Source organism: Eptatretus burgeri, chromosome 3, assembly GCF_056783735.1.
Source record: "Eptatretus burgeri isolate ZD-2024b chromosome 3, Ebu_testis_v1, whole genome shotgun sequence".
NCBI lineage: Eukaryota > Metazoa > Chordata > Myxini > Myxiniformes > Myxinidae > Eptatretus > Eptatretus burgeri.
The window spans coordinates 130,807,043-130,828,586 of NC_140963.1; the positions used below are offsets into that span (position 1 = coordinate 130,807,043).

Here is a 21,544-nt window from a genome sequence, read left to right on the forward strand (position 1 = left end):
ATATATATATATATATATATATCCCCCCCCATTTTTGAGTTCTTTCAACAAGCATAAGAGTAAAAGAGGTTTCCTTTTTTTCTTGTGGTATTTTTACCACGGCTTCTGCTTGTAGCTCAACAAAATTCCATGATTGCAAGTATGAACAATGTACTGTATTGTCAAAATTGGGGGAAAAAACATTAATATCAGCGAATGTTTTGTTTCCATTCTCATCACATAAATCGCTGCCACTGTGCTCACCCATATGTTGGACCCTTTTTCCGGTCATTGTATTTAACTATATCCTTCTGACCTTTTTCTTCCCTCGTTTGTTCTTGCATTGTGCTCTTCATTTGTTCGTAACCGAAGCAATATGTTGAAGGTGAAACATGACTATGTATGCTTGGTTCCTTATCTTCATTGTTATTTCCCTTTTCTACTTTTGCTCTTCCTGCCTTGAATACGATGCATTATATTTTGAAACGTGAAAATTAATCACTTTCTTTCATACATAACATAACCACAATGTTGGTGTATGTAATTTCGTTGTTCACCTTTCGTCACTTTCTGCTTATTTCAATCCCTTAAAAAACAAGATTCCTGCATGGGAAATGATCTGTTATTCCATCCAAAAAGTGGTAGCCTATCCCCAACCTTGCTATTCCACTCCCAACTCATACCTAGTGTGTGTTTGTTTTTTTGTTCTCAGTGTCGTTTAAATGGTACGTCTGCAAGCGCACCCCTGCCCTGCTCAGGAGAGTTCTTGCAGACGTATCATCGTCCTCTATCCTCTACTATTTTCCTCTTCTGTGAGCTTCGGTATATTCTATTTTTAATTATAATTTTTGCAACAAAATTTACAACTTGATTTGAAAAGTTTAACAAAAACATACACAAAGGAAAGCTTGTACGCTGATTATATGAGCTAATGCCAGAGAGAGAGAGAGAGACAGAGACAGAGACAGAGACAGAGACAGAGACAGAGACAGATATAAATAAATGCATGGACATTCTTTCTGTCTTTTAAATTGAATCTCTCAGGTTGGACTGCGAATGTTCCCACCTGAACCTGTGGCTCATAATGTGTTCAAATTCCATCTGCCATGGATTTGTCCATTGGCTACGAATGTCCATGTAATTAACGTAGAAATACACTGATGTCTACTCGTGTCTTTCTCCTGCATGTGATTTATTTCCAAGCTCTTCCATGAGGCTTGGATCACGAACAAAAAAAAAAACATTTGATCATTCTTGAAAGTAAAACAGAGTAGGATGAATATCCGTTCTCACTTTGAAATCCTTTATGCCAAACAGAATAGCTTAATAATAGCTATTGTGTGCAGCCTGTGGCTGCTAGTTTAATCATTGTGTGGGGGCGTGGCTGTGCTGCTGATGCAGTTCCCTCCATTATCAGTACACTGGTACTCATTTTGCCGACATAGGAAGGATAACAGGCTGAATCAACCCCATCTGGTGTTCATCCAATGGCTGGCAGGGGCTCAAACTCAAGACCTGGTGATCTTAAGCCAACCACCTTTACTGTTGGTCAACACCAGGATTGGCTTAATAATGAAGCCTCTTCAATGAAACTTATTTACCTTGTAGCTCATTTAATACTTACAATGCAAAAGGTGAGAAAATTACAAGAATATTTTTATAATTTTTGATTTGAATTGAATACCCAAACGCGTGTGTGTGTGTGTGTGTGTGTGTGTGTGTGTGTGTGTGTGTGTGTGTGTGTGTGTGTGTGTGTGTGTGTGTGTGTGTGTGTGTGTGTGTGTGTGTGTGTGTGTGTGTCAAAAAATATTTACGAGTGACTCTTAAGCGGTGTATTGTGTTCAGTGCTGTGTTAACGCTTGCGTTCATTATGTAATTAATTGTTCGGTAAATATGTCTGTAATGTTTGTCAAGGTGAGATATTAGGTAGCAAAGTTTGGTGGATCAAACAGGTGATGAGTATTTATATTGTTGTAGCTGTGCAGGATCATTCCAGTTGCTTGGTGCGGATCCCGGCTGGTCACTCCATCAGTGACTGTTGGCCGACCAAGTCGAAGACCCCAAGCCGGATCATGTGTCCACTGTCACAATACCGTTTTGGTGGGGCATCTGAGCTCGCCGGGCATGACACTAATTGCTGCCGCATGCCTCATTTCTAATTAACAGTCAAGTGAACCGAGAGATGCATGGCACAGTCTGGGTGCATGGCGTTAATTGCTGTTTCCAATTAATCCTAACCGGACTTTCTAAATTGAAAAGAGGATCACCGCGGTTTAAATTCACCCCAAGACCAGGTATGTTTAATTATAATGATGACGCATGGGGGAGGAAACACAGGAAACAAAACCAACGATCAACAATAAAAACCCCTTTACTTAACCCACTGCCGAACATATGTACCCATGAACCAATGACAAACGGAATCCTTAAATACCTATGTCCTTATCGGGCCCAATCAATTCCACCATGGGAGAGATGGAGCGAATTTCAAGATATAAAATACCGTGCGGTGTCGGGCGGGACACTGCAGGATGTTCAAAGTTCAGTAACAGCCGCTCTGGAGGGCGTGGCTCTGCATTGTGACATGCGTGAAGGTCACATCAGTTCTCTCCAACCCAAATCGAGCTTCTCCTGGCTTCCGCTTGGTGCACCCGCTTTTATTGCCTCCACCCCATACGTCACCCATGATATGACTCACCCCTCCCATCTCACTCACCATTGGGCCATGGGCCTGTTCTATGGTTGCAGGACCAACCCTCCCCTCACCCCTTCCCTCCTTCCCCCCCCCCCCCACCCCACACCATGCTTGTTGCAGAGGCGCTACAGAGAGTCAGTGTTGTGCCTCAAGGCTGAGTAAATTAGTTATGGAATTTTAGCAAATTGTATTGACCATCTGTGAAAAAATTGCTTACCAAAAAATTTCTTCACTAACGTATTCATCTAGGTGTCTACTAACACCTATCAATTAGTGCAAACCCAAATCCTTGTGGAAAATTCTGGGGAGGAAATCAAAGTTCGGGTGCTCAGAGGGCCTGCGCGAAAAATCGGAAAAATTAACTTTTGCCAATATTGACTTGTTGGATGTCTAACTCGGGGTTTTTTGGGGTGCTGAATTGATTCCAACCATTAGATTTGAGAAAAAAAACACTCCTTGATCATATAAAATGTATTTTATTGATATTTTAAACAGAACTGTGCTCAATGGAAATGTTGCTTCGTCAGCTTTTACAACCTTATTCATCAAACTCCCCAGTATCTTCCTCACTCCTCTTGTCATCCAGCTGGTTTATGTTCAGGCAAGAGTTACCATGACAGATGCTGCAAGCAGAAATACACTTGACTCCTTGCTTTTTACAGCAGCACCTGAGAGCTGCAGTCCCCCGCACAGTTGCAGCTGGCAAACGTCAGGAGGTAGTCTGGTGCAATGGGGTCTGTAGAAGGGACTGGTGCATATCCTTGCTCAGTGAGTTGCCATCCATAGTCCCGAGCATCCATCGATGTACTTTGCAGCATCAGCCAGTCTCTAGTGTGGAGGTAAGCTCGGAGAGAGTGCTGTGCTGCAGCTCCTATTGTCGGGGGGAGTTTCTCAGGTTTTATGCTCCCAGTAGCAGCTCGCTTGCTGAAGATGTCGAATCTCAAGTCTTCCAAGTCTTTGGAGGATTTCCCATGGAACATGAGCTTGAAAAGATCACAGCCTGCTTTAATGATATCACCTTTCTCAGCTCGGATGTCCATAAACACGTCCATTGCCCTCTCTGCTTCATCGGTCTTGCAGAGTTTGCTAAACCCAAAAATTGCAGACACTATCGCAGCCAGAGAAGCTGTGCAAGAATATGAGATACCTCCGGTATATCTCTGGGAGGGCCTCCCGGATCTTTCCGACATCGTAAGATGTTTCCTTGGCTGTCGTGAGGAAGATCGGATGGTCTGCAGCATGATGAATCAGCATAACCAGGACGTCTGTGTCCTCCGCCCTCACCTCGACAGGGGACTCTCTTGCCTCATCTAGAGCTGCGTGGACGATTGAGGTGTCGGCATCATCGGAGCATTGCTGCATACTGATTCCATTCCTACTAAATGTCTCAGCAAGGAGCAGAACGAGCTGGGCTTTGTTGTTCTTGTTATCGAGGAACTTTTCTCTTGCAATGATGATTTTGAGATCCAGACGAATCTGAATGTCACAGCATGCATTCTTTTTTCGTCTCAAGTGGTCATGGTCCTTGGTGGAGCTGCCATATCCGTCAAAGACCACCGTTATCCGGAGGCGATGGCTCCCCATGGACTTCACAAACCGGAGGTAGCTCTCGGCAACATCCTTCCAAGTAAGGTTAGCCTCCCACTTGACATTGTGCAGGAGCCACCCACTATCAACCACAAGGCTTGTGCAGGGGGGGTTGTTCGACAGGTGCCACACATGCCTTCATGGACCTTGCTCGGGCAGTCTTGAATGGCTTTCGCAACTTTTGATTTTTGTCAAGCAGAGACATCGGTTTTGGCGTCAACTCAAAGTGCAGAGCTTCTTTGGTCTTGACTTCATGCTCACTGATGACAATGAGGCGGTTGAATAGCTTCAGTGAGTCAATGACCAGCTTCTCGCCATTGACTTTGGGTCCAGATCTGAGGCTTGCAAGTGATTTGACCTTGTGTTTGGTTACCATTGCATCCACAACAGTTTTCCCATCCATCTTAGCCTGTATGGCTCTGCCAACTTCTTCTGCTTGATCAGCGTTGACTTGGTCTTTGGGAATGCTGCTGAACCCAGTTGAGAAGGACACCAGAGTCTTCTTGTCCCATGTGACATCGAAAGGGTTGACTTCCTCCAACCACCCAACTATGGTAGCTCTTAGCTAACGTCAGCTAACACAGAGAATTCTACTGAGCATGAGCACAAGTATAACCAACAATATAGCAGTGGTTTCAAAAATGCTGTATGCTGGTTTCAGCACAATTTGAACAATCTGAATCAATTGAGTCAAATTACCGCAAAACACAGTCTCAGATATCTAAAAATGTATCGTATCAATATTTTACGGCCAGTGATTCATTTTTCCTCAAATCTAATGGTTGGAATCAATTCAGCACCCCAAAAAACCCCTAGTTAGACATCCCACAAGTCAATATTGGCAAAAGTTAATTTTTCCGATTTTTTTTTTTTCGCGCAGGCCCTCTGAGCACCCAAACTTTGATTGGCTCCCCAGAAGTTTCCACAAGGATTTGGGTTTGCACTAATTGATAGGTGTTAGTAGACACCTAGATGAATATGTTGGTGAAGAAAATTTTTGGTAAGCAATTTTTTCACAGATGGTCAATACAATTTGCTAAAATTCCCCAACTAAAACGATAAAAAGGAACGTAAAGATAGATTTACAAAGAGTAGAACATATAAAGAAAGCTTGCCGGGATGGTGATTTTTACACACACATGAGGAAGGGTGGACATTGTCTTTCTATTGCCTATAACGACGCATGTCTACTGTTACAATTAAATACTTTACACTTACTCGACATTTATGAAGTAGCAAACTATACTAATTAATGCTAACCCCTCGAAGTAATTTCCACAACAATATTGTGGATAGATTTTCCAGTCTATTGAAAGATCATAAGTTTCGGGAAATTTCAGGCATCTTCCGGATATTGAACCGTCTTGTGTTAAATCTTGTATCAGTTGTATTTTGTCCTTTTAATAAATGCAATAAATATTTAATTTTAATAAATATTTAATGGCTATCTTAACGACTACCCTGTGACTGGAATCGCAATATATGTCTCTCATTCTCAAATCCCAATGGATCACACATCTAAATGAAAGACTAAACTTAACACCAAAAAGTATAACGGAAGAAACAAAAGACCATCTTCTCTTTCATTCCTTTCACAATCGTGTTTTTTTCTTTCTTTCTGCAAAATCGAAGCTTACGGAATATCAAGGTGACAGAGGGGGGAAAGGTAGCTCATTGACAGTGGTGCAGTGAAGTTGATGAGCAGGGGAATAAACAAACACAAAAAGTGGGAGGGTAATAATCACAGGAATTCATGTGAATGAGGCCTACAAGAGCACAGTTGCAGTTTGGGCCGAATGAATGAACTGGATATCGGGCCAAACATTGCATTGTCGGCATCTCTTTAGCAACCACATTTCTGGAATGGCAACTCCATTGAGAATCTGTGGGAAGAGTTGCCATCATAACACATGCATGGTAGTACTTCAATGCCAACACTAAGTTGAGAGGGGGAAGGGTTGCAGGAAAGAGGATGGAGATTAGAAGGATGGAGGTAGTAGAGGGAGAGGAAAGCAGGCTTGAAGGTAATAAGAGTTAGGGGAGAGACTTGGCATGATTGTGGTTTACTGTACAGAGAGCCTGGTGTTGGCTTCGTGGTTAGGGTGGTGGCTTGGGATCCTCAGGTCCTGAGTTCAAGCCCCGTTGGCTGCTGAATTAAAATGCACCAGGAGGTTGATTCAGCCTGTCCTCCTTCCGAGGTCGGCAAAATGAGTACCAGTGTACTGGTAAGGGGGACACTGCATCAGCGGCATAGCTGCGTCCCAACCAATGATGCAACCAGCAGCCACAGGCTGCACTCGATGGAGCCTGTATAGAGAAAGTTAAAAAAAAATATGAAAAATAAAATGTGTTATCCAAAATCAATCACTCAATATGTCCCCATCACTTATGACGATGGGTGACACTGTAGCCATCTGTGCCATCTCTCGTACTGCTGGGCTGCCTTTGCAGCAACAGCGGCTTCTGCAATCGATGCACCCTTTCTAATAGCTGCTCTCCAGCTTTGCCTTATTTGTGTCGAGTCATGCCATTTCCCCTAAATATTGAAGATCTTTCGATCTTCCTTGATCACATCCTTCCAATGTTTACAGGGCCTGCCACATGGGCTAGTTCCAGTGGTTAGTTCACAAATAAAGTACTCTCTTTGGGAGCCGATGGTCTGGCATATGGCACAGGTGACCCAGCCACCTCAGTCTTGACGTCGTCACCATCGTGCTTGGTACATAATAAATAGACAGCATTTTTTTCATTTTATGTGATCTTGGCAAGTCAAGACTGAATTCATTATCCAGTGGTAAATTTATAAGATGTTGTATCAGATGTCTTTTCATCAAGCAAAGGCATTTGAAAATCTTGCAATATGAATCGATTTAAAGATAGCTCAAAAATAATGGCTGTAATGCAATTGAAGTAACTCGTAACAACCTTGTTTCTATGGAGGTTTGCTGTTGCTTGGTGCTACGTTTGTAACGCTTGATGGATTTGATGGGGCCTCTGCAAATATGAATCATGACTTTTCGTAGACCAGCTACAGAATCAATTTTGGTGTGTCTATGTCTCATCGATTATAATTGAGCCGTTGTTCCTGTCCATCAGCGTCGGCAACAATGATTATTCAAGCGGTCCCAGAAAAAAGAAAATAAACCATTCCTCTGAATGGCCCTATGCTCATTGCCACAAGTGAATTGATAACCTACAGCATTAAATTACAACTGTAGCATCACCATAAAGTGATTTGGGATTGTTACCACCTTTTGGAGCCCTTCCACATCAGAAGGGTTAAGTTGTACAATGTAAGAAATGGGGGGTTGGGGGAGGGAGATCGGGATAAATTAGGGTATCATCATGCAGTGGGTTTTTAAACATCAACCCAACTCACTTTCTGACATTTTGAACATCTGTTTTGTCATGCCTTGGTCTCAGGATATGTATACGGACAACAAGTGAGGCTCGGAGAGATTAGTGGTCTGTTTATTGGCACTTTATAACAGCAGTTCTTTAAGGCAGTAACAGCCATTTTTACTTCCTGCTGAACGCATGTCCAGTCTGCTCAACACAGCAGGCTACATGCGAGACACGAGTCATTGATATTAATCCTGTGATAGCCACATACTAGCTTCGAACCGGCAAGAGAGTATTTTGTAAAATGGCATTGAAGCAAATGTATTGCGAGTCATACAATTCAGCCAAATCAAAAGCTGCACAAAAACTGCCCAGTAAATTCTGTGGTGTTTGAGAAAATATACGCAGCTTTGAAGCACGAAGGACCTGAGTCTCTGCACTCATTTTGTGTACTGCACTTGTCACAGTGACTCTTCAGTTGCTCACACTGGGATTTTTCAACATCCAATGGCATTGTTAAAAAAAACAGAAAAAGAAAGGAAGCAAGAGTTGGAGTACTCACTTGAGATGACGCTTCCTTTCAAGATATTAGTGTTTACATTGTTGAGCGGTTTAAATTTTTTTTTGTTATTTCAGTATGTGTAATGAGTATGCATAATTATCACCGACAAGACTTCTGGTCTTTTTCCTCATGTTTTCATGAAAAAAAAACATTTATACAAGATGTAAGGCTCGTTCATGGAGCTGCCACACTCAGGTCTCACACACATAGAAGCCTGGTGTTTGCTCAGTGGTTAGGTTGGCAGCTTGGGATCCTAGGGTCCTGAGTTCAAACCCCATCAGCCGCTGAATTAATACACCAGGGGGTTGACTCAGCCTGTCATCCTTCCGAGGTCTGCAAAATGAGTACCAGTTCCAGTGTGTGTACTGGTAGAGGGGCACTGCATCAGCGACACAGTCGCGCTTCAAGAAATGATAGCTGCCATACGACCACCACCACCACCTCCACGCACATAGACATACAGACAAGCCACGACACAAGACTGTTCGATGACACAAACACAGCCACTGAGCTGGATGAAGTGCCGACACTTCCTGGTTTAAATGCTGGACGTCAAGCAAGGAAGGAGCATGTACCATTAAAAAAAAGAAAGTCTTTGGTGTGACTCGGTAGGGGGTTTGAACCGCTGACCTCACATAATTTAGAGGGGAAGCTCCAACTATTAAGACCACCAAGTCTGGTATAAATGGACTAATATTGTTACGGTTCCGCCGGTTCGACGCTCCATGCATGACCGCTTACGGCCCAACCGCAGTCGTGCGTCCGCCGAAACCGGAATTGCAGTCGTAGCTTCCGTACAACTCCGGAAACCTGCTACGGGTGCCTTAGCGCACCATAAATTGCCAATATTCTGTCCACGAGGTTTAGGGTTAATCGCCGAATCTCAATATACCTAATTATCCATGCAGACAGAAGTACCGAGAATTTATACTTCGACGGAACTCGTACGGAAACGAGCCGCTTAGCGAGCCTGTTCTGTGTGCGATGCCGAGCGGTTTTAATCACCAAGTTCCATTGGTCCGATTATCCCGTTCCTGTGGCACAACGGCCTTGCTAGTTTCCAACACGTGCGACACGCTCAGTCAATGGCAGAAATGGACACGGACGAGCTGAGAACATTTAACAAATGGGGTATTTATTTATAATAGGCAAGCAATCAATGGGGGGGAAGGGGACATGATACGAGAAAAGCCTACAGCCGATGTATATTCAATTATGTACAGGCATGCACTTAAATCATTTCTGCTTAAGAAGACACGGAGCCACAGAAACAGACTTTCACACAAAAACCCAGAAAAGAAACTGGCCCATGAGCCTTTATTTGAACTCGGAGCCTGGATGACCGAAGGCTCGCAAGAGGCCGGGCAGGTTACCTGGCCGCCCCTTGTGACGGCTCGAAGGTCTTCGGGTCGGTGACCCCTGGTGTCTCTGCTTGGCCCTCGTGTCGCAACGCGCCAGTCGCTTGAGTGGCCGGGCGGCTTGAGCAGCTGGGCGAGCGGCTTGAGTGGCTGCTTGGTTCTCCTCGGTGGTCCAGCTCTCGTCGCGGCCTTTTGTCGGGCCTGGCTGGCGACGCTTTCGGAGGAGTGAACGGGTCCTTGGCTCTTTCAGAGTTTATGCTCTTTAATGACCCGTCCACTACCTCAGCGACGCTGCTCGACCACCGTCAGGGCCGTTTGCTCGGGCCACCAAGCTCCGCCGCTGCCGCTGGCTCTCCTTGCCCAGACTCCGACGACTCGCTGGACTCCACCGCAGCTGGCACTTTGGCTTCTCCTCCCGACTGGCACTAACTTCCGAAGCCGCAACTTGCACTGGTTCAAGACCCCCGACTTCGTCGAGCTCCTCCCTTTTATAGGGCTTGGCGAGCCGCCCCTCAAACTCTCACCCGAGGCCGGGGCTCCGCTCACTCTTCACCTCTGACGTCTCACCCCTCGAACGCCTCGCTGGAAACCCCATGTTCGACGTCACTTGTTTGTTTTGGGGAAAGCCCTCTTGTGATCCGAATATGCTAATCTGCTCGCACCACGGCTGTTCGCTGTCGTCCCATACTGATGGTTGGTGCGGAGATGGCGTTGTTTGTCAAGGAGATAACGGTGTTGCGATGTTTTGAAATAAAAGATAGAAAAAGAATAATGGCTACCTCAAAGATTCACAGCCCGGCACACGAACAAAATCCCTTTACACATCGGTTGGGAATTCTAACCTGAAATACATACTTATCAAAATAACTGATCTCCGGCGAACCTCACATCATGTTTTGTGAATTTCCAATACCGCAACAATATTGATGGGAAATCTTTTGTGAAAGTATTGAATTTTATGCAAAATGGAAAATAATTGTACATCCATGCTTATAAGGGGTTGATGGAGGAAGTTGGAAGGTGATGAAAAATTGGTTGGGAAGATGTGTGAGTAAGAGGATGAGAGGGAATGGCAAATGTATCTATTGCACTTGATAAAAGAATAGTAACATTGTTTTTCGACTCAAATGTATAAGAAATATTTTTTTAAATTGACTTGAAGGGGATTTTGGACAGCAGCATTTTTGGTGCCCATTCCAAGTTGGAAAATAATGATCGGAGCATCATTTTCTCAAAGGTATCGCTTTTTGCAGCCGTACTACTTTGTTGGATAACTTTTTTATTTTTTATTTTTATACAGCATCATGAGGCTCATCGTATGCCCTGTATGTGTAATTCCTGGATGACAATGCATTTACATTTAGGAGGCAATGGACAAAGTAAATTGCATTTCCTTATGTTAAGTTGCGGTCATAGCTTAGTGAGGCAAGTACTCAGATTTTGAGGATGTCGGCTAAAACAATTCTTCGATAAGTGAGGACAAGCATGGAAGCATGGGTACTCCATGGACTCTTGTTTGTAGCACATGGTTAAATTTTAGAATGAAACATGTCAGAGTCGAGCCAAGTGAAAAAGTCTTCCAGTTAATTTTTTATTATTTTTTAGTGTTTTTTTTTTAATTCTCACTTTCTCTCTCTTCTGCCACTGTTGCATCCCCAATATTTTTTTGGCCAGGTGAATGAGCTGTCAAGTGTTCCTCCACCGGTCATTCTTTTACCTGATGACTTCAAGGCTTCTAGCAAGGTGAAGGTGGACAATCATCTCTTCAACAAGTATGTATGTTGTACGTTGTCATGCTAAGGGGTGATGTGGTTGAAAATAGAGATGGCGTAAACTTTCGGAACTAAATAATGGCTCTGTGGGAGTGAAAAAGTGAGATTGTGTAATGAGAAGGTGCTCTGTCGAAAGCAAATTCCACGACAAGGGCCACCGTTGTTACATCGCCATGAGTGGGGACCTGAATTGAGAAAAGGTGGTAGTTAGTATCTGAGGGAAAAATAATCAGGGTAAAGAGCATTAAGAAGAGATGGGAAGTCAGTAGAGAAAGGTGGCATACTGTACACAAGGCATACTGGGGATTGGGTGTTAATAAGTCTTGCTATTTTCCATGCATGTTTAATACATATAAATCCATAATCATAAAAAATACATAAAAACGCAACGGTAGATAGTATCTACAAGGTCGATTAGGTCTCTATTCAGCATTCAAAAATGGAAAAATATTTGAGTTGCTGAAAAATTTCAGCTCTTTCAACATAGGTTTTTGGGGGAACTTTCATTTTATTTTTTAAAGATAAAATGAGAGCGAAGTCGATGGTGCACTATCGCAAGTCTCCACACTTCCCACCTTAAGCAAAGTTGAAAAATGGCAAAAAGTTCCACCAGGAATGACCAAATATCAAATTTTGAGTTAAATTTTTTTCCTCGTTTTGACGTCTGTGACCCAAAGTCCACACCCTCCTAGGTATGAACCGGTGTCAAATACAAAAAATCGTTACGTATTTCATGCAGCCCCCCTGATGATTGCATACACGGTTTCATTTCAAAATGTGCCTGTAATTTTTGGTATTTGACCTTTTGACCTTGCCCCAGGGGGGCGAGGCCAAGTGGCGTGGCTCTTTCACCTTCTTGCCATGTGTTGATCATAACTACCAAGCTTGGTGAATTTTTTCCCAACTGTCTAGAAGATAGCGTGATAGACAGACAGACAGACAGACAGCCGATGATGATATTCTTATCAAAAAGCGTGGGTGTCATTAATATCATGTTTTGTATTATTGTTTCCTTCTGCTTGGTGAATAAGGTGATTGAGTTACTTTGTAGTTTACAATTTAAGTAAATATAATGGGCAGTGTTAGTTGTTTGGTTCAAAATATTATTTTATCAAACTTGTGATTATCACCACAGACATTCTCCAAGTACATTTGTTCACATTTGAATTGCAGTGGAGCTTTCCTTTTGTGTTGAGGTCAGCATCACCTTCCTTTTTGAGGTATTCTTGTTGCAGTGGATATGACTGTTGAGAGTGAGGCAATAACTTGGAGTAATGTAGTCATAACTTTTATTTGTTTTTTAAAATTTATTTGTTGACTTGCTTATTCTCCCCGCCACACCTCGATGCAACCATGTTCGAACTTGGATATACAGTACAAGGAAAGTTGACACAGGAGGAGGCCATTTGGTCCATCATGCTTGTATGTTATCAGCAGCACATTAATTCAATTTATCAGTTGATCATCTTTCTTTCAGTGGTGAGGTGTGGAGTGGGGAACATGGGGGAAACATATGGATATTGCTCGTGTGCACACGTGATTATTTTTTTTTTGGGGGGGGGGGGAGGAGGGGTGAAGGCGGTTGTTGGGTGAGCAATGAACAAACACAAACAGCTACACATTCTCGTTTGAACGAGAACCTCTCAGAGACATCACAATCTCTCTACACATGAATATAATCCTCCATCCATGCCCAAGGTACATGCCAATATCCATATTCCCATCTATCCCCAATGCTTCTAGATACCTATCTAATTGCAGTTGAAATATATATGTATATATATATATATATATATATATATATATATATATATATATATATATATATATATATATATATATATATATATATATATATATATATATATATATATACATATATACATGTAGAAATGTACTGTTTCTTAAGCCTGGTGTTGGCATAGTGGTGAGGGCAGTGGCTTGGGATCCAAAAGGTCCTGAGTTCAAGCCCCGTTGGGCCACTGAATTAATACACCAGGGGGTTGACTCAGCCTGTCATCCTTCCGAGGTCGGCGAAGTGAGTACCAGTGTACTGGGCCGGTGTATACCCGGGTTAAAATAGGTGTACCATATCCCTGTGTCGTAAGAGGCGACCAGGGTTGTGTCAGGAAGGGCATCCGGCGTAAAACATGTGCCAAATCACTATGCGGATCATACGGATGATCTGCTGTGGCGACCCCTAACGGGAGCAGCCGAAAGAAGAAGAAGATATAAATGTACTGTTTCTTCTGACATGACCTTGACAGTGAGACTTTGATGCACAAAGTAGTCTATGAGTGAAAGACCTGCTTTGCAACTGTCTTCAATCTCCTTTTCTTTACTCTAAGGTTCTGATCTCTGCTCAATCACTTTTCTGACCTATCTCTTATCTCTATTTTACCCTAAAGGCCTGCGCTCGCTCCATGCTCATGGCCACCTACATTCGCTCCCTCTCCCATGCCTGCTTGTGCTCGCTCCCGATATAACACCCGCCTGCGCTTGCTTCCTCTTGCGCCCGCCCACGCTCGCTCTCTCCCTCCCTCTCTCATGCTTGCCCACGCTCGCTTGCTCCCTACCTCCCTCTCTCATGCCTGTCTGCATTCGCTCCCTCCCTCACTCATGCCCGCCCACACTCGCTTCCTCCCTCTCTCTCTCTCGCCTGCCTGTGCTCACTCCCTCCCTCTCTCATGCCTGCCCACACTCGCTCCCTCCCTCCCTCTCTCTCTCGCCTGCCTGTGCTCGCTCCCTCCCTCTCTCATGCCCACCCACGCTCGCTCGCTCCCTCTCTCACGTCTGCTCACCCTCGCTCGCTTCCTCCCTCTCTCACGCACGCCGTCGCTCCCGCTCTCACGTCTGCCCACCCTCGCTCGCTCCCTCCCTCTCTCACACACGCCCTCGCTCCCGACCTCCCTCTCACATCTGCCCACCCCCGCTCGCTCCCTCCCTCTCTCATGCCCTCCCACACTCGCTTCCTCCCTCTCTCTCTCTCGCCTGCCTGTGCTCGCTCCCTCCCTCTCTCATGCCCACCCACGCTCGCTCGCTCCCTCTCTCACGTCTGCTCACCCTCGCTCGCTTCCTCCCTCTCTCACGCACGCCGTCGCTCCCGCTCTCACGTCTGCCCACCCTCGCTCGCTCCCTCCCTCTCTCACACACGCCCTCGCTCCCGACCTCCCTCTCACATCTGCCCACCCCCGCTCGCTCCCTCCCGCTCTCATGCCCACCCACACTCGCTCGCTCCCTCCCTCTCTCACCTGCCTGTGCTCACTCCCTCCCTCTCTCTCTCGCCTGCCTGTGCTCGCTCCCTCCCTCTCTCATGCTTGCCCACGCTCGCTTGCTCCCTACCTCCCTCTCTCATGCCTGTCTGCATTCGCTCCCTCCCTCTCTCATGCCCGCCCACACTCGCTTCCTCCCTCTCTCTCTCTCGCCTGCCTGTGCTCACTCCCTCCCTCTCTCATGCCCGCCCACACTCGCTTCCTCCCTCTCTCGCCTGCCTGTGCTCGCTCGCTCCCTCTCTCACGTCTGCCCACCCTCGCTCGCTTCCTCCCTCTCTCACGCACGCCGTCGCTCCCGCTCTCACGTCTGCCCACCCTCGCTCGCTCCCTCCCTCTCTCACGCACGCCCTCGCTCCCGACCTCCCTCTCACATCTGCCCACCCTCGCTCGCTCCCTCCCTCTCTCATGCCCACCCACACTCGCTCGCTCCCTCCCTCTCTCACCTGCCTGTGCTCACTCCCTCCCTCTCTCTCTCTCTCGCCTGCCTGTGCTCGCTCCATCCCTCTCTCATGCCCACCCACGCTCGCTCCCTCCCTCTCTCACCTGCCTGTGCTCATTCCCTCCCTCTCTCGTGCCTGCCCACACTCGCTCCCTCGCTCTCTCTCTCTCTCTCCTGCTTGTGCTCGCCCCCTCCCTCTCTCATGCCCACCCACACTCGCTCACTCCCTCTCTCACGCCTGACTGCGCTCGCTTGCTCCCTCTCTCACGTCTGCCCACCCTCGCTCGCTCCCTCCCTCTCTCACGCATGCCCTCGTTCCTTCCCTCCCTCTCCCTCACGCCCACCCACGCTCGCTCCCTCCCTCTCTCACGCCCACGCACGCTTGCTCCCTCCATCTTTCACGCCCACGCACGCTTGCTCCCTCCATCTTTCACGCCCACCCACGCTCGCTCCCTCCCTCTCACGCCCGCCTGTGCTCGCTCCCTCCCTCCCTCTCTCACACCCGCTCATGCTCTCTCCTTCTCTCACGCCCGCTCGTGCTCTCTCCCTCTCTCATGCCCGCCTGTGCTCGCTTCCTCCCTCCCTCTCTCATTCCGTGCTTTCTCCCTCTCTCACGCCCGCCTGCGCTCGCTCCCTTTCTCACAGATCGTATGTGTGACTATATGCTGCAAACTCGATGTTTAGATTTTTGCTTATTCTGCAGCATTAAACCCATATACAATTTTGCAGCTGGTGAAAAATCTTTCACAATTTCTGTGAACTGTGGGAGCTGCATGAATGATAGTATTTTTCCTCTCACCACCTACCTTACTTCCTCTTCCTCTTCCTCATCCTTCTTCTTTTGTTTGCTGAATTTCATAGAATATGACTTCCATCTCTCCCCCATCATGAAAACCGACCTTGAGAGACGATATAGTGGACAACACACATTGAGATTTGCAAAGCCATGTCCGTTTTATTCATTTATTTTGAGTAAATTTATTTATGTCTTCTGTGCTCATTCCTATCTGGAGGCAGGAATACCATTTAATTTGATTCATTGAAAAGAACAGATTATATAATTGATATGAGTTGAAGCTGTCAGCAGTACTAATGCCTCTTTATTGTAGGTTAGGTAACATAAGCTTTGAGTTAACCCCTATAATTCTTCATTTGGGTTGATGGCACAAAATATAGCATCTCTGTGACATCAGATTTAACAGAGGAGAGGCTAGGAGGTCATGAAAACAATGGGAAACTAAGTGATGACGAGTATAAAGGACCAGACTATCCATCAGATGGAATTAATTAGCTAATTTACCGGGTTGATAGATTTTAGCAGCTCGATGAAGATGAGAAATAATGTTTTACTCGAGAGTAACTTGGTCAGCAAACATTTTGAACACCCTGAAAAGTAAATAAGACTGTCCCACCTCTGCAGTCAAATGGAATTGAGCACACTGAAATATTCTTTCATAATGGAGGCACCTTTATGTTTTTTTTTAATATCAGTTCTGAACCAGATGCTTGAAGCTGATTATCATCCTTCAGTATAAGTTGAAGGTGAACCTTGACCCAGAGCTTTGGATGTACTGATTGTTAGAAGGTCATGTGGGATACTCAAGTAGACTTATAAACTGCTGAGAAAGGTTCAGGAGTGAGCAGTTGAAAACTATAGGCCAAAATATTTTGTGTATGTGATAGGTCTTCAGGGTTTTGAAACCAATTACAGACTCGCTCACCTGTGTTTGTTTGTGCCATGTGTTTTGTGGTTGGATATGGTGGATGGTTTTTGGTGGGGGAGGGGGTGTGGAAGGTGAAAGGGGAGGGGAGTGGTAGGAGAAGAGAAGAAATATTGACCAACCTTTGGATAACTGGGGAACTATATTAAAATTGATCAATGGAATATAATGTTGGCGAAGTATAAGGTCCTGCATAATAGCCAAAAGTGGTACCAATGTGGGTGTATTTAATGACGTTCTGGCAAGCAAAATGCACAGGAGAGTCACTGTCACTTGTGAGGGTGGGGTGGCAAGGATTGCTAATTGAGTGCTAAAACAAATATGTCGCAAGAGCTCTCCGATGAAGAAAGTGAACAATAATTTGGGATTTATAACGGAGAATTAGTATATATATATATATTTATGGCAAAAATGAAAACAAGCAAGAGTGTAGTTTTGTTTCCTACAGCGGAGGGACCGTGCCTAACAATAGCTGCATGAGGCACAATGAAATAACCCACCAGGCAGCAGACTCCTTTGTTTTGTGCTCCAAGTATTTCTTGCTGAGTGATGAAAAGAGGGTTCTTGGGGATAAAGTGGATTGTGTGGCTCAAGTAACTCCAGTAAATGTGCACCCAGTGGTACCTTCAACAGAAAAATTATGAAACTAGAAGGGCATTTGGTGGAGCACATACCTCTGCCACGCAATGTCTGATCCAGTAGAACATATCGGGCCCAATCATTTTTTTTAAATATGATGCTATATTTCGCTTTTGGCCCCATCTCTCAATCACTTTAAAAATTAAAAATAAATTCCCACATCTGGATCTGGATTTGGATCTTCACCAAAATTGAATCAATTAATCCTTGTCACACACCAAACCTGTCCACAAACTTTTTATGGAATGCATTCCTAACCTTTTGAGATATTGTGCAATTATATCGTTTTTAGCCCAATCTCTCAATGGTGAAGAAGCACTTGAAAAATTGTAGTCGCTGGATCCGGATCTGGATCTTCACCTAAATTGAATCAATGACATAGCCCATACTCCCGTAAGCGGTTGATGACTGTGTATGGATGAATCTGTCTGTTTTTGGTATTGCCTGTGCTGTGTCAACAGCAGTCTGATGTCTGTTCCTCAAGTGTGTTAACCTTATCCATCTGGCTTGAGCAGGGGTGGGAACTCGTGGATGATCCCTGACATCATTGTGTTGTTAAAACCTATGGAATATAACTGAAATGGTGTTTCGGTGACGTCTGAAACGCTGTGCAATGTCATGTTGGGTCATCCCAGCTTCCATTATCCTAAGTGCTTGATGGCATTCACTTGCAGACAGGTGTGGCATGAAATTAGACTTCTTAAGACGCGCAAATGTGTGACGTTTCCAAAGGCTCTAAATTAATTTGTAAGGCCACAAAACAAATAGTCATCGAAAGCTCCCCTTGCCCCTACACAGACTGCATGTGCAATTTTGGTCCCATCATCATCATCAGTTTTCTGGCCGTTTCCATGCTTGCATGTGTAAGCCATGGTTCACCGAATAGCTGCTTTCCAGGCTGCATGACCCCTTGCTAGCCCTCTTGTTAGGCTTTTTGCCTCAAAGATCGTCTCTCAGCAAAACATCCCATGTTTTCCTCGAACTGCCTCCATCTCCCTTTCCATTCATATTCATATTTCTACACATCTTCATGCAGCTGCCCACCCCCATCCTTTCCACATGTCCGAACCACCTCAACCTACCCCAAAACATAACCTCACTAATGCTTAATCTATTTTCGCGAGTCTGCCAGTTAAGTTAACCCCCCGACCCAATTGTGGTTGATGGGCGGTTAACACTGACCAGGCCCGGATCGCCGAGCGGTTTTCCTTAGGAGGTGGACACGTGATCCTCAGAGATTATAGCGCGCGTGGGAGGGGCAGGGCGGCACTGGCGGAGTGATGGATGGAAGCAAAACACAAGGGGTTTACACTTGAACCCCACGAGAAATACACGGACACAGCAACTTAAAATAAATGGGGATTTAATGAAAATATAAATATTTACAAGGGTAATTCAAAATGTAATAATAATAATAACAGGAAGTAAATTAAGATCCAAGTCGAGGTGCCGCTACACACAGACATTAATCCAGACAAGGAGAGAACAAAAGAAAAGCAAATCCTCCCTTTATTCTGGCACTTATCTTTGTCCAGAGATGGTCTCCATTGAACTTTGCGATCTATGCGCTTCGTCCTGTGTGGATAGACACGCCCAAAATTGTGCCGAGCCGCTCTCTGGGTGGGAAACGTACGTGAGGTAATTTGTGAGGTGGTATTCAACACCAGGGCTCACCAACCGTCCTGAGGCTTCCTTGTCAATCGCACTTGCCGATGCCGTGGCTTTTCAGAATGGCGCCGTCTCTTCGGTGATATACACAAGGCTTCAAGGTCCGTCTCTCACGACCAGCCAAGAGTCAATGGCCAGCGTCTTGCTCCTCCACATGAGCCAATTCACCTCAGCACGAATACGAGAATAATGCCGTGTTCTTCATGCGTTGAAGGAAAGCCAGCCGTAATGTCTTGTTCTTAAACGTCATCTCCTAGTTCCGTCGTCGTCTCTGATCGCGTGCCTCGCACACCGAACTGAACCAACAAAACCAAAAACCTTCTCGCTTCTGACGTCACGCCCAACAATCATCCACCTCCCGGCGTGACTTGCTGGCACGAAAACTGGGAAGGCGGGGCCTCTGCCTGCTTGGACATGCATCTGTCTTATTGTTGTTGTGGTTGTTGTTATAAAAATGCATCTCCTTTCATGGCTGGCTTGTAAATACAAAAATGTAGTGTCCCACATTCATGGATTATAAAATGCATACAAGTACACAAAATTGACCCTCAGATAGTCACACTGATTGACAAAGCAACGACGCTCTATAACACAACTCTGATATACTTTATATTGAAGGAAAGATTTAAATCCCAGGAGAAAAGATACGACGTGGTATCTTACAAGGTGACGGTCTTTTCCCCCTCCTGTTTTGTCTGGCTCTGGACCCAGGGAGTAACTTGATCAACGAACAACGACATGAATACAGTCTGACATGCAACAGAAAATGACCAAAGAAACAAGAAAGGTGACATACTTACTGTACATGGATGATCTAAAACTCTTCACTCCAAATTATAAGAAATTGGCAGATCAAGTGAAACTAGTAAAGCGGTACTCAGAGGATATCCGAATGGAGTTTGGTCTTGACAAATGTGCCAAGTGCACATTTGTACCACGAAAAACAAAAAGAACAGACAACATCTCAATCAATCAAAGTACAATACAGGAACTACAAAACGAAGTATCCGACAAATACCTTGGAATAGAAGAAGGCCCCCAGGTACAACACAAGAAAATGCATACAATAATCAGCAAAGAGTACTTACACAGAATTCAACTAATTCTGAAGTCATCCCTCTCTTCAAGAAACAAAACCAACGCTATAAACCGATTTGCAGTGCTGGTTTTCCAACATAGCTGTGCAATTATAAACCGGACACAATTGGAGATCAACAATGTAGACACCAAAACAAGGAAACTTCTAACTATTCACAAGATATTCGACAAAAACCAATGTGTGCCGAGGTTGTACTTATCGAGATGAGGAGGAGGAGGAGGCAGTCTGATGGAGCTGAACCAAGTGCGCAGAACAATGTGTCGGGACGAGCGGAGTATGTGAAAAGCTCAACAGACTATCGGATGAGATTTGTAGACGAGCAAGAAAACGACAAACAGAAAAGGGATCCTTAATCCATTTCACAACAAGCTTCCATAAACAAGTGCAAAGGATTGATACTACACAGGAAAACAAAACAGAAACAAACGCAGCCCCAATGATTGCAAAGAAAAAAAAAAACTACAAAAAGAAATATCAGCACATATACTCTAACAAATGGGAGAATGATGAAGGAGCAGGAAGATTTAAATAAAAGAGCTTCACAGGATAGGGATCGACATAGAAGGTTCATTGGAATGGCTAAGAAGAAGTCAAATTAGTTTGGATGGAGAACAAGTCATCATCAATGCCCAAGACCAAGGAGATTATTCTGATGCTTTTAATATAATGGTGGGAACGAGTCAATCGGACAAATGCAGATTTTGTGGGGAAGAAACAGAACGTTGGGATGTAAAAAAAAAACTAATGTCGGAACAGCTGTAAACAGAAAGACATGACAACGTCTGCAGAGTAATCCACTGGCACATCTGTAAACATTTCAACATCCCGGTCCTAGAATAATCATGGAAACACAAACCAAATCCAATCCTTGAAAATGAACAAGTAATGCTCACGCATGACAAGATGATGTCGTCAAGTGTAGACAATGCAAACAATGCACTGTGTCCGGACATCGTGCTCAAAGACAAAAAGGAAAAATCAGCATTGTTGAACAAGGTTTCAGTTCCCAATGACTTTCGACTAAATGCTGCAGAAATTACCAAATACCAGGATCTGAAAAATGCATTCAAGAGTACTTGGAAATTGAAAAATATGAAATTGTACCAGTGATAGTTGAAGCTACAAGAATGATAAAGATACCCCTTACTGAGTATTTAAAAATCATTCCGGGGGATATCGCAACAAACGAGCCACAAGTGGAGGCCGTCATAGGTTCACTGAAGGTTCTGAAAAGAGCCCTTGGAGCAAAGCTATGAGAACGAAACTTCACAGTTTGGTTTGTGAATCATGATCCTTTACCAAAAAGGAGGTGGAGATTTTGAGCTCCCACCTCCTGAAACCCACAAATGGAGATAAACAACGAGAGAAGCCTATTTATTTTGAGGTCAAAGGTCATCTTGAGGTCAAATTT

At 44.8% G+C, this 21,544-nt stretch overlaps 1 protein-coding gene across 2 annotated transcripts in view; it reads left to right on the forward strand.

Moving 5' to 3' along the window:
- PIP4K2B (phosphatidylinositol-5-phosphate 4-kinase type 2 beta) overlaps positions 1-21,544 on the forward strand; it is a 243,659-nt gene that overhangs the window by 129,234 nt on the left and 92,881 nt on the right. The window contains exons 1-2 of one of the 2 annotated variants that reach the window (XM_085875615.1): positions 1,590-1,613; positions 11,198-11,295. In XM_085875615.1, coding sequence (XP_085731741.1) covers positions 1,605-1,613; positions 11,198-11,295 — 107 coding nt within the window. In that variant the 5' untranslated portion in view covers positions 1,590-1,604. Of the gene's footprint in view, positions 1-1,589; positions 1,614-11,197; positions 11,296-21,544 lie in introns of those variants that run through there. The other variant, XM_085875614.1, reaches the window with a different exon arrangement.